We start from the raw sequence: 13,211 nt of genomic DNA on the forward strand, positions 1-13,211 counted from the left end.
ATGCAGCTGATTTACAGAATCTGTGTCAGATGGACCTCGGAGGTCTGAGTAGTTATTTCAGACTTCTGCATATCTCGTTCTTGCACAATGATGCGTCAGTGCTGCACATTCCCTTCCCAAAGTTATCTTGTTTACAAGAGGAATTTAAAAGGCTTCTCCACAAAGCACTTCATGCAGGAGATAGTAAATGTTATCTATTTCTTTAAAATATCTCTACCTCGCCTTTCTACAATGCCCCATAAGCTTCCTCTGGTGCCTGAACTTTGGCCTATCCCATATAGTGCATTTTTTAATTAGCAACATTCCAATCAGTAGTTCTTTTTCCAGGATTGTGGAAATACAAAACGATTTTCAGTGTAATTTGTTTCTGGAAAAATAAGGAAAGAAAACTTTTCCATCTTTGGAATAGAAGTGTTTTTATCAATCCATTCCTTTTGTTATTTTTTTTATAATTAAGTTTTTGTTGGACTTCAGATGGCTTAAAGCATCACTCCGGATGCCAAGGCCCCCGGTCCTTCTTCCTACACCCATCAGCAAATACTGCGTGGGAGCTTCAAGCACAACAGCCATGGGCACAAAGCCACCTCCAGCCTTGGACCACACTGAGGCCAACTTTTCATGGACGATTTTGCTGCTCTCTTGCCGTGGGGGAAAAAAAACAGCGATTAAAAAAAAAAAATTTCATGGCCGCGAATCATCCCTGTCAATCCTGAAGTAGTTTTGTTTTTTCATGGGAACAAAGCACGCAGTATTCCACAACGGTTTGGTCTGCCCCTTCGCTGGAGCCCTCCCCTTCTGACAAGCTCATTGTTTATGCCCGCCCCCAACTCTGCCCCAACTCCGCCCAGCGGATTACCTTGTGCGGTTCACCTCTGTGGACACAGCCCCAGAGCAAAAAAAACCAAAAACAGTCCCTCTGGCTTCCTTATATAATTTTTCTATTTACCATGCTCCCCGTTTCCCCCCACCCCCATACTTGGCCACGCTCCCCCCCTTTCCCAGAATTTGACAGACGTCATTGTTGTGCCCCCCCCCCCCAGTAGAGCTCCGGCCGTCCAGTGCCAGGAACTTCCATCCAAGAGGGCTGGCAGCCTTGGGGGCGAGCCTTGGTGGCGAGCGCTCAGGAGACCAAGCCGCTCGACTCCACTTCCATGCAATCAAATGTATGGGGAGTTTTGCCTTGGATTTGCTGCTCTCTGGATGCACATTTTCCCCATCAGAATTCTCAGAACTCAACAATAAGCCCCCAAAGCAGAGTTTTGAGCATTTGGATGGGGAAATATGCCCCGATCCGGCCCCAGTGCATCAGGAGAGAGAGGAGGGAGACCCAGAGCAGACTGGCCACCCCTTTTCAGAATGGAGACGGGAGGGAGTTTTGCCTTGGATTTGCCACTCTCAGGATGCACATTTCACCCATCCGAATTCTCAAAACTCAACAATATGCCCCCAAAGCAGAGTTTTGAGAATTTTGATGGGGAAATGTGCATCTAAAGAGTGGCAAACCCAAGGCAAAACCTCCCACGATGCATAAATGGCCAAACACTCTCCCTTCCCTTCCCTCCCCTCCCCTCCCCTCCCCTTCCCTTCACAGAATGCCGATCTGTACACATTGCTCTCCCCCTTTTCCAAGATTTCCATAGTTCCTTTGTTGTATTCTTTTACCAGGCTGGGGATGCACAGGATACATGGGGGGGGGGGAGAGGAGGGAGACCCAGAGCAGACTGGCCGCCCCTCTTCAGAAGGGTGACGGGAGGGAGTTTTGCCTTGGATTTGCAGCTCTCAGGATGCACATTTTCCCCATCCGAATTCTCAAAACTCAACAATAAGCCCCAAAGCAGAGTTTTGAGAATTTGAATGGGGAAAATGTGCATCTAAAGAGTGTCAAACCCAAGGCAAAACCTCCCATGAATAAATGGCCGAACACTCTCCCTTCCCTTCGCAGCATGCCGATCCGTCCTGCCTCGGAGGGAGGGTATCCCCCGGGCACGATCCCCTAAACAGACCCCGCAAAAATGAATGACCGGGCTCGCTTAGGTTAGCAAAGCCGCGGCACTCGCTCTCCAAAGAACAAAGAGCATGATCTGCAGCAGCTATGCACTGCCTGGCACTCCTATGAAGAGGAAACGCACACATCTCCGGCTGGAAGACTTCTGCGGAGTTGGAATGGCGGCCTGCAATACTTGTCGGAGCGCAAAACTCCCCTTGTCCAATCACTGTTCGCGTGCGTGGCGAGTCACAGGGAGGGAGGGAGGAAAAATTTGCCTGCATGGGTGGGGAGAATAGATCCGAATCCAGGGAGTTTTTCATGGAACTTTGCAACAGAAAGGGCGGAGCAAATGCAAAGTTCGCACCAACACAGGTTTGAGATGCTGCGAGGATGAAGCGAATTTTGGGCTCAAATCCGGAACAGCCATGAAAAATCAAAAATTAGCAGCTCAGCAAAACAACAGTGAAACCATGGCAAACCTCCGTGAAAAAATGACCTGAGAGTCAACCACAGCTGGCCGGGGCCCACTTCCACTTTTTGAGGAGGGAAGGAAGTCTGTGCGCAACAGCTACAATCATCTTAGAAACATCTGTGGTGGGAAGGTCAAGAATCGGTTCTTCTTTGAAGGAAGATTGTGCAGAAATCGAGAAAGGGAGACGTATGCAAAGGCACTGATTGTATACTGAATCAAAGGAGGATTACACACACACACACACACACACACACACAAATGCACAAATACCTATCCATACGTCCTCAAATTAAGGACCCGAGGCAGGCCAGAAAACAACCCCCTGAGTTTACAGAAGCGTCCAGCTAAAGCGCAGTAAGGGCTGAGCCCTGCATCCGGCACCTGCTTGGAAACCTTCATCCAGGTCTTCTTCAGGCGGAAGATGGCGCTGCGGTTGAAAGCGGAGGTGATCTCCAGGACAGCGTTGTAGTTGTGCAGGCACCGGCAGATGTCGGCCACGGCCACCCATTTCTCCAGGGTGCTCACCCGGGCAGTGATGTCCTCGTTGCGGAGGATTTCGGACGCGATCAGGTTGCTGATCTGCAGGGAGTCAGGGAGAGGAGAGGAGGAGTCACGGCAGAGCCTGCAGCCCTCTCCCCCAAATGAAAGGCCGGCACCAGAGAAAGCTTCCTGGTGCTCTGAAGGCCACATGCCTTCATGTGAGAGAGAGTCCCTGGTGCAGAAGAGAACAGGAAGCCCGCTGACATGAGCCGTGCTTCCAGGCTGCTTCTGGCCCAGGCCACGCTGTTTTGTGTCAGCACTGTCACACCTCATTGCTCAAAGTGGCAGTGTGTGTGTGTGTGGTGATGGGCAAAAAGAGCAACCCTCACTTGCCTCTGACAGCCCTCCAGTGACTCTCCCAGCATAACTCCTGGAAGGCCATTCTTTGGGAGGGACTGCCACAGAGACCTGAAGCCCCGTGTCAGAAGACGAGCTTATCCACATAGCTTTTCCAGAAGCGAAACACCAACTGCAATAATGACTTTGTCACATGGAAATCACCCCCAGGGCTCATTCCAGCAACAGCCCTGCAGTGGGGACAGGGGGCAGCCGCTGAACACCCACCAAGCAGCTGCCGCCGCCACCTGGTGGGCACTAAACAGCTGGCTCTGTCAGTTAATTAATAAAGATAAAGGTGCAAGCACCAGGTCCTTACCGACCCACGGGGTGATGTCACATCCCGATATTTACTAGGCAGACTGTGTTTAGGGGTGGTTTGCCATCGCCCTCCCCAGTTAATGACATGAAGATAATGGCTGGATTTGACTGAGCCCAGGAGCGCCTGAGAGACCAGCGGGATTTCCGGGGTGTGAGCTTTTGGATCAAAAGCCCCTACCCTGAAAAGCCGGCTGGTCTCTAAGGGGCTCCTGGACTCTCACGGGACCGTGTAAACAGAATGACAGGAGGGCCAGAAACTGGCCTGGCAGGTTTGCATTTCACTGCACACGCCCCGGTGCACTTCAGTTATCCTGTTTAATTTCACGCGGGCCCCTGGAAATCCTGCCAAGGGCAGCTTTTGAGTGGATTTCTTCTATGGCTCTCAGGACATTGTGCAAAGAGAGAAGTAAACAGGGTTGCCAACAGGCCTGGAGAGAAATGTCCTGTCCCATTAATAGAGGTTTAATATGTGGAAATGGGCAGGCGAAGCTTTTCATGGCATGGAGGTAAATAACATCACCGGGTGAATATCCCATTAAGCCTCTCTTAATGGGACAGGAGATATATTTTCTCCAGACATTTGGCAACCCTAGAAGCAATTCTAGACAGAGCTAACAGAGTTGAATCATGTGTCATCCAGCAATATGGTTCTTTCATCCCAAACTGCGAGTACGCCCCTCTGCCGCTGACCCCCACCCACCCTGACTCCACTGCACCCAAACTAGGTGTCAGGCCCTGGCCCGGTACGGAGCGGCTTGGTAAGCCAGATGGTATCTCAAGGTCGAACTGTCTAAGGTTGTTGTGTCTGCCCTCCCCTGGGAAAGGGCAAGTCCTATCGAGGGGTTGCTGTAGCAACCAGGAATCCTCCTGAATGTTCATTCTCCAGAATGTTCACCCTTACTATATATCCTCTATGAAGATAAATCACAGTGGGTAGCCGTGTTAGTCTGTTTGCAGTAGTCAAAAAGGGCAAGAGTCCAGCAGCACCTTAAAGACTAACAAAAATATTTTCTGGTAGGGTAGGAGCTTTCGTGAGCCACAGCTCATACCCTACCAGAAAATATTTTTGTTAGTCTTTAAGGTGCTGCTGGACTCTTGCCCTATATATCCTCTGTACCTTAGAGTTTCTCCCCATTAGTGTCCTTGCTTATTCACACGTCAATTTCTGCATCTCCCTGTATATTTCTCAATAATCTTTCTATGGAAGAACTGCCTACAGGGTGATTTGTGGGTTTTGTCAAGCGAGCCCCAGAGCTGACACTGGGGTGCCAACCTCCAGGTGGGGGCTGGAGATCGCCTGGGATTATAACTGATCTTCAGGTGACAAGAGATCAGTTCACCTGGAGAAAATGGCTGCTTTGGAAAGTGGACTGTGTAGAATTCTGTCTTATTGAAGTCCCTCCCCTCCCCAAACCCCACCCTCCTCAAGGCTCCACCCCCAAAATCTCCTTTCCCAACATGCAGGTGGCAACATGCAGGTAGCCCCAGCTCACGTCATTGAAGTGCTTGGTGTTCTTCATGATGTATGGAGTCCGCTCGTTCTTTTCGACCTTCATCCACCCCTGCCCAAAGAACTCTCTGCAAAGAAGACACACCTGGATCAGCTCAGGCCCACCTGCCGGCTCCCGTGCAGGCCGCTTGTTTTTCTCTCTCTCCTACACAGGACATGTCTTTGCAGGGGTTCCTACTTTCACAAGGGAGCTTTTGGGAAGGGGAACACAGCTCTGTTCATTTCTATAAACCACAGGCTGGGAGGGCAGGAAATTGTGTGTGTTGGTGTCCAAGTCTGCGCATGACTGGAATTAGAAAAATCACAGCATGGACTTCCATGACGCTCCTTTGGTGAAGGATCCACGAGTCCCATAATGCAGCCTTCCTTTCTCCAGAAACAGCCAGGAGGGCAGCGCTGGCCACGGCTGTGGGAGATGGAGATCTTGCCCCGGCCTGACTACTTACTCGTAAGGGATCTTCTTGAAGACCAGGTGGTCGAGCAAGGTGAGCTGCTCTGCTATTTCCAAAGCCGAGTGATTTTCAAAAGGTTCTGCCTGGACTCCCTCTGCCTACGGAGGAAAACCAAGAGGCTGTTTACTGAAATGCCCGTCTGGAGTGTCAGCTGAGAGATCCAAGAGAGGGACAGAGAGACCTTTTGGATACAGCGGCCCTCTCTGACTGAGTTTACAAAGACAGGGTTTAATACTGGCAGCATCTCCAAAGGGATTAGATAAATAAATAACCCAATTTATTTACTTCATTCATTGATATCCTGCCTTTCTCTCCAGTGGGGGCCCCAAGTGGCCCCCATGGCTCTCCCTGGAATCCTCACAATGACCCTGTGAGTTGGGTTAGGCTGAGAGTGTGTGGCGGCAACTAAGTCCTACACTGGCATATCCTCAAGATACGCTGGCATATCCAGAGATGTGACAAGCCCCACCACCAGCGTAACTGCAGTGCCCGCACCAAACTGGGCAACATCTGGGGCATGTTGTGGGCAGAGAAGGTTTTAACTGGCTCCCTCAGCCTGTCCAATTCTGAGCAGAACACCCAATGCCAGTCCTATGCCATGCAATGCCACCGGGCCCATGCGTATCTCACACCAACCCACAGAGGCCCGTGCAGAATGCTCGGGCCACTATGCTGCAGTGTCAGGGGCAGGTAAGGGCAGTGCGCTGGGTGTTTCAGGTTCTGCTTTGTGTGGTGGCGCACAGGGGCATCAGGGAGGCATGCCAGCCAGCGTTGCCGCATGCAGGTCAGCTCTTGCATGGCTACTGGAGGGGTGTTTCCAGCTGGCCCTGCTGCACGAGCAGTGTGGGCTGTCTCCCCCGGGACTTTGCGGGAGTTGCAGTACCATGTGCGTTGCTTTGAATGCCTCTGCCAGGAATGCATGGCATGCCCAATGCCTTATGCTGACGTCATGCCCGCACTACTGGGCTGTTGGCACAGAAGGCCCCTGGGAAGGCTCTGGCCAGTCAAGCAAGATGTTTGCCATGAAATGAAGGGAGCCCTGCCCAGGGGAGAGGAAAAGGAAACCACGCGTCCCTTCATGGTCACCAGCAGGAGGCAGGCTAGAACTGGGGGTGGGGGTGGGGGCTTACCATCTGCACGATCTCTTCCAGCATGATCTGATTGTCTCCAGGGTCCTCCTGGGTCAAAGTCCTGGAGTACAGAAAAGACAGGCAGGGGAGAATCAGTGTTAGATGCCCACTGGAATCCCCAGCTAGGCTCTTCCAGGCTGGGAAAGAAAAGCTCCCGATTTTTGTTTCTCTGGTTCCATCTCCAACCTTGTGGGCACAATTCAGTTAGCCCCTCCAGCCTCAAACACTGTCCTTTATGTTTCTAGACTGGCAGTCCTGTGAACTGTTTTGCAAGCTGAAGTCTTCTTTCCTGGGATTCTATGTGGGCCATCTTACTGGATGCCCAAGAAGTCCCTTCCGTTGAGTGGGGCAGCCGCCACTGTTGGCTTTTGCCTAATAATCCCGCAGCAGTGGGCCAGATGGATGTGGCAGAGACAGGGGCTCCCAACACCGGCCTCAGCAAATGCTGGGAGGTTTACAGGCAGTGTGCCTGGGGAGGGCAAAGTTTGGGGGAGGAGGGGATGTCACTTCCGGGTACTGCTCTAGGCTGTCTCCCTTAGTCTGTATGGTATTTACCATAGTGACTTGAAGAAATTCCTAGAGCATCACTAGGTGGAAGCCTTTTTTCCTGTTGCTCCTCATTTCCTTGCAGGTGGGAAGCTGGGGCTGGGGGCAGGGGAAATGGAAGGCCTATATGCAAAGCTGCTTTGGCTTATCAAGGTCAGTGTTGTCCCATCTGAATGGCAGTGGGTCTCCAGGGTCTCAGGCAAGAGGTCGTTCACGTCGCCTCCTGCCTGATCCTTTAATGCAGAGGCTGCACATCAAACCTGGGACCTTCCGTGCACAGAGCAGGTGCTTGGCCGCAGAGCCACAACTTCTCCCAGCAGGCCGCTGTTCGCCCACAAGGTCACTCTGGCCACCTGGCCCAGCACTGGCCTGGCCTTTGCTTTGAGAGCTGTGCCCTTGGGCCGGCAGCCGTATGGAGGTGTCAGCAGACAAGCACGGGATGGGAGGGGGGAGAGGGGGGGCTTCTGCTCCAGCTGCCAACCACTGGCCACCCAGAGAAAGACTTGCCTGATGATGTTGGCGGCTGCTTTCCTCTCTTGAGTCAGGAGTTCTGGGTCATGGATCACCTCCTCCAGAAAGCCGATCACTTGACATTTCAGCTCCTCATTGGTTTCAAAATCCTGCCCAAAAGACACACTTTCGTCTATCTACCCGTGACACTAGAGGTCAAGAGGCTCAGGGAGCCGCTCTTGCGGCTGAGTCACAGCCTCTCCCAGGGGCTGGACGCCGGAGGCAGCTGGCAAAGGAACCTCCTCTGGGGGGCAGGAGGTAGGCTTTAGTTCCTTTCTTGCCTGGGCTACAGGTGTTCTCGTTTCAACTAGATTCAAAGTTGATAGAACAGCACAACATTAAAAATGCCCGCCAAAATTTCTCAGCAAAGAAGCAGCAGCTCAAGACTGCCTGGAAAGGCCAGGAGTCTGGGCCAGAAGGGGCTGCTTGGCACCAGGGCAGACACTTCCCCTCTTCCTCCACCCCCCCTCCCCAGGGGGTTGTGAGGGCACTTCATGCCCTGACCCAAACAGGAAGTGGCGGGAGAGGAGCCATGCCCACCAGAGCAGCCCTGAGAACTCTGCTGAACTCCGTGCATCTCAGTAAAAACATGCTTAGGCTTGCACCGCACATGCCTGTTCTCCAAACATGACTGAGGGTGTGAGGGATGAACAACAAGCACCGAGAGAGGAGCAGCACTCAAAGCACACTCCCAGGCAGAACTCAGCGCAATGATCCAGGCAGCTCCAGCAGCTGTCCACCCAGAACACTTCATGACCTGTGGGGATTTGGACCCCATTTAGGGTTGCCAACCTTCAGGTGGTGGCTGGAGATCTCCTGGTATCACAACTGATCTCCAGGTGACAGAGATCAGTTCACCTGGAGAAAATGGCCACCTTGGCAGTTGGACTCTTCGGCATTATACCCCACTGACGTCCCTCCCTTCCCCCAAAATCTCCAGGTATTTCCCAACCCAGATCTGGCAACCCTCACCCCATTCCTTGACAGCCTTGGTGACCACCATACCCTGGGGGGCCTCTGGGCAGGCAGTTGCCAAGCAGAAGGCAGCCCCCTCCCCGCTCAGCGGTACCTGGGAGTGCTTGGAGACCCAGTGCCGGAGGACGTTCAGCACCCGATTGGTGGCGGCTCTGCGGATCACAAACTCTTTGTCTCCATTCCTCTGGTCTGGAGGAAAGCCTGAAAGAAGAGCCAAGGACACCGCAGGGGCCTCGCTGGCCTCAAGGCTTCCAGGCGCAACACCCTCCCCCTCCCCTCCCTTCCACAGAGGCTCAAGGCTTCCCAGATCCACTCTCAAGTGGCTCTCCCACCAGTTCCCCATCCACCTAACTAATGGAATCATAGAGTTGGAAGGGGCCATAGAGGCCATCTAGTCCAACCCCCAATGCAGGATCAGCCTAGAGCATCCTTGACAAGTGTTCATCCAGCCTCTGCTTAAAGACTGCCACTGAGGGGGAGCTCACCACCTCCCCAGGCAGCCCATTCCACTGTCGAACAACTCCTTACTGTAGAATATTTTTTCCTAATATCCAGCTGGTACCTTTCTGCAGCTGGGGAGAGCCCTGGCCACAACCAGCACCTGAAGCCCAGTAAGGAGGAACCGTGGGCAGCCAACCCCCACCCCAGGTTCAGAGGCACAGGAGGATGTCAGAACCATTGGTGGAACCAGAGACTGACCGGCGGGTTCCCCTGGCTGGGCCAAGCGGTGCCGTTGCTGCTGGGACATTGGAAGTGTTCCCCTGCTCAGATCTAATTGCAGCCTATGGTCCTTTCTGCTCCTGACCTTTTTTCTTCTGATGAGAAATAGGAGCCGGAGCCAAACTGAGCGCTTTTGCTTTTTTACAGAGCCGGAAGAGCTGCTTCACTTCTCTCACTGCTGAGTTCTGCAACTGGGCCTCAGACACTGCTGCACCGCCAGCGTGGGGCTTCATTGTGACACCACCCACGCCAAGCCCCCAAGGGCAGCGGGTGGCCCTGCCTCAGTCAAGGGTCATTTTCAGCCCACCTGACCTAACCCTAATCCAAAGGCTGGGGACCTCTTTCCCCGGGCAAATGACCCTGGAAATCTTGGCCAGGCCTGAGAGCTGGACTGCGTGCTTCGGAACTTGACCCCTGCCTGGTTTGGACTTTGCTGGTACTTCTGGCCAGAGCCCTCCCATGTCCCACCCCCCGCTGAGGCCTGCCGCTCACCTGCACTTGCTAGCGACATTCGCCTGTATTTCTCTTTGGTCGGGGTGCCTTCGTTGGCCCCTGCGGTGGCAATGGCGAAAGCAGAAGCAGCCGAGAGGGAGCTGCGGCTGTTGTCCAGCTCCCGGCCAGGGGTCATAACAACTCCATTGTTATATGAGAACAAAGGGAATTCTGCACAAGGACAAAGGAACAGATCAGGACCTCCCAGCCTGAGGCTCCTCCAGAGGTCCCCCCAACAACTGGCCTCTAATCAAGAGTTTCTGGGAGCCTTTTTTGTTGGCCTGTGTGGCTGTACGTTGTTCATTCAGTGAATGGCTGCTTAGGCCCTGGTCGTTCATGCCTGGGTACTTTCACTCAAGTTCACCCCTAGTCTGACTCGGTTGTTCCTTAGAGTTACGCATGAGTTTTCCATCCATTGGAGATGACCTCGTGGCCGGCCCTCGCAAATCCTGGGTCTTCCCATTCCTGTAATAACCCAATTCTTCAATCTCCCCCAAAATCAGCCTGGGTGAAATCTCCATGCATAAGCCAAAGCGGCAACAGGTGAGTTGGGGTGGGGGTGACGTTTTTCTCACAGTAAGCACTACAGCCAATTACAAACTACCGTTTTCAAGGGACTTGAGCTCGATGACTATGCGGGTGCATAGCAAATTTTGGATTCACAACGGAAAAATGTGGGAAAAGGTCGAGCGAGCATCGAACCCCAGGTAAAACTCCCCTATGCATAAACGACCCCTGTTGAGTAGTCGTTGGTGCACTTTCAAAAGAAGTATGTGGAAACTGAAATTCTGTTCTGCATGAGAGAGGACAGTTTAAATAAAGTTGTGGGTTTTCTGGATGACCACAACAGCCTCGGACAAGTAGCAAATATCAAAGGTTGGAGCATCCAATGATGCGACAGCAACATTCCCATTCTTATTGTTGCAAAGAGGCAACAATAAGTCAGCAACGCAGATATTTGGGAGGCTCGGAAAGAGCGCTCTGCTCCCAGACTCCCTGTTTCCCATTCATATTACCTGAGCTGTTTTTGCCTCTGACCAATTTCGGGGTGGTGGGTGATTTGGTTGGGGAAGTCTCCGCTTCGGCTTCATCACTCTGGTTCTGATCCGTGTCTGACTCCTCTCGGACAGACACCTCTGCACCTGGGAGCAACAAGCAGCAAGTCTCATGAATTGAGAATGGGGGGGGAGGGGGAAGCCCCAGAAAACAGACGTGGGCAGGACTGCCCAGACCCGCTCTTGGACAAACGGCCGCAACACTTTGCTCGCCTGCCATTTGCACCTCAGAGGAAGAACGGGGCTTCCCCTGGGACCTTAGCCCATCTAGGCTGGTCCAGACAACAGCTCCAAAGCCAAGGGCAGGGCCGGAGAAGCATGTGCCCAGGCAGAGCTGCCTCTCCAGCCCCCTGGAAAAGCAGTTCCGCTCTGACACCCCTCTGCAAAGGAGCCCCCCCCCCCCCGGCGCAGGAAGTGCTCACCGGGCTTGTTTTGGAAAGCATCCTCGAGCTTCTCGGCAGGCCCTTCCCCCTCGTCCGGCTGTTTGTTGGAATAGTTGCTGGAGACGTAGAGCTTGTTAATGTCCAGGGTGGTCTTGCTGAAGGGGGACATGGAGGAGTACATGCTGGCATAGCCGTTGGAGGAGGCACAGCTGAGGGCAGCCAGGTCCAAGGCCTTTCCCCCGGTGATGATGGGGATGTTCAGGGACAGCTTCCTCCTCCGGCTGGGCGAAGACGACTTGGTGATGGAGAGGGGGGGCGGAGAGGAGAACTTGCGGTTGGCACGCGGAGACTTGGGAGGCTCCCCGTAGAGGAGCTTGGTGTTCTGACTGCTTGCAAAGAGCAGCTCCAGGGACCTTGGGGGGGGGACGACACAAAACCAGACATTCCCTTTACTGCTCAGAAGGTTCCCTCTGTTCCTGCCTCTCTTCCAGCAGGAGCAAAGCCATCTGGCCTCCAGGCTGTCCTGGAGTGAGCAAAAACCAGCTCTTCAGCAACCTGCCCCACAGCTCCCTGGACACAGGGGTAATGAGGGAACCTGGCCTGCAAGCTGTCCTGATGCTCCTGGCAAGGATTCAGGCACTGGTCATTTCCCCTCAGTCCTCCCCTACAGACACCCTCACCTACCTGTCATGCAGAGCCGGGGTCTGCAATGGGAAGCACGGTTCTCTGTCTGCTGGACACGACTGCCGGGGCCTTTCTGGGCAGCTATTGAGAATCCGGCCCAGGGCTTTGGCTCAGTCAGGTTACAGCTGAGCTTGACCACCAGTGGACAAAGGTTGGCCAAGAGACATCAGACGGGCAGGACTGGGCGACAGGTGGGGTCACGAGACAGCCTGCCACCCCTGCGCCTGCATCCACACTCCACCTTCGTGTGCCTGTCTACCCTGAGAGTACAAGGAAGCCCCTCGGTGGAGAAGACCCCCTCCAGACTCACCTTGCAGGGATTGCACTGATTGGCTTCTTGTAGATGGTGATTAGCTTGTCCAAAACAGTCATGGCGGAGGTGAAAACCCGGTAAGAGTGCAGGAAGGTGTTGAGGAAGTCTATGCTGAGGAACCGCAGGTCCGTCAGCCTCTCCAAAAGCCGCTCCACACTGGCATAGCGGATCTGGAGGACTTTGCAGGAGTTCATGGTCTTGCTGAATCGGATGTCGACGTCATCACAGTACAGGCTGGTGTCAGACCTGGGTGGGGGGGACACAGGACAGGCGGGCTTAATGCCCTTGGTAGCCATCCTGCAAGCAGAGCGAGACCTTTCGAGGCCCCACCCACCCAGGACTTCTCTGTCAACCTGGCAGAGCAGATCTGCTGCTAGACACTTGGCTGCAAGAATCCACTGGGATTCCAGGATGCTTCACTTGGCACCCCGACAGGTTCCAGATGAGAAAAAGCACCCCCACCAAAGCAGCTGTGCCCATTCCCAGTTATTACAGCTCCCCTCTCCAGGAATGCTTACTTGATCATCTGGGGAACGGTGACCTTTGAATTTTCCTCAAAGGCATTCATCATGAGGCCGTTACACCGAATGTTATCCACACACTGAAACACACATGGAAGAGGTTTATGCAGGATGAAAGCTGCCCTCCACATGGGAAAATAGGACTCAGGCAGAAAAGGTATGACTCCACAGCTCGATTCTGTGCAAGTTTCTCCAATGTAATTCTTGGGAATCTTCCTAAATACATCAGCCCTGTACCTGCTTAATCTCTGGAAAGGTCATTCT

The 13,211-nt window shown here is 53.4% G+C and overlaps 1 protein-coding gene across 1 annotated transcript in view; it reads right to left on the reverse strand.

Annotated features, from left to right (window-relative positions):
* RASGRF1 (Ras protein specific guanine nucleotide releasing factor 1) overlaps nt 1-13,211 on the reverse strand; it is a 53,807-nt gene that overhangs the window by 10,654 nt on the left and 29,942 nt on the right. The window contains exons 13-23 of the mRNA XM_056866001.1: nt 12,945-13,027; nt 12,424-12,672; nt 11,488-11,842; nt 11,008-11,155; nt 9,992-10,162; nt 8,874-8,980; nt 7,802-7,914; nt 6,749-6,809; nt 5,613-5,716; nt 5,150-5,234; nt 2,841-3,038 (exon numbers count right to left, since the gene is read on the reverse strand). Coding sequence (XP_056721979.1) covers nt 2,841-3,038; nt 5,150-5,234; nt 5,613-5,716; nt 6,749-6,809; nt 7,802-7,914; nt 8,874-8,980; nt 9,992-10,162; nt 11,008-11,155; nt 11,488-11,842; nt 12,424-12,672; nt 12,945-13,027 — 1,674 coding nt within the window. The remainder of the gene's footprint in view (nt 1-2,840; nt 3,039-5,149; nt 5,235-5,612; nt 5,717-6,748; nt 6,810-7,801; nt 7,915-8,873; nt 8,981-9,991; nt 10,163-11,007; nt 11,156-11,487; nt 11,843-12,423; nt 12,673-12,944; nt 13,028-13,211) is intronic.

Source organism: Euleptes europaea, chromosome 20 (genome assembly GCF_029931775.1).
Source record: "Euleptes europaea isolate rEulEur1 chromosome 20, rEulEur1.hap1, whole genome shotgun sequence".
Taxonomy (NCBI): domain Eukaryota; kingdom Metazoa; phylum Chordata; class Lepidosauria; order Squamata; family Sphaerodactylidae; genus Euleptes; species Euleptes europaea.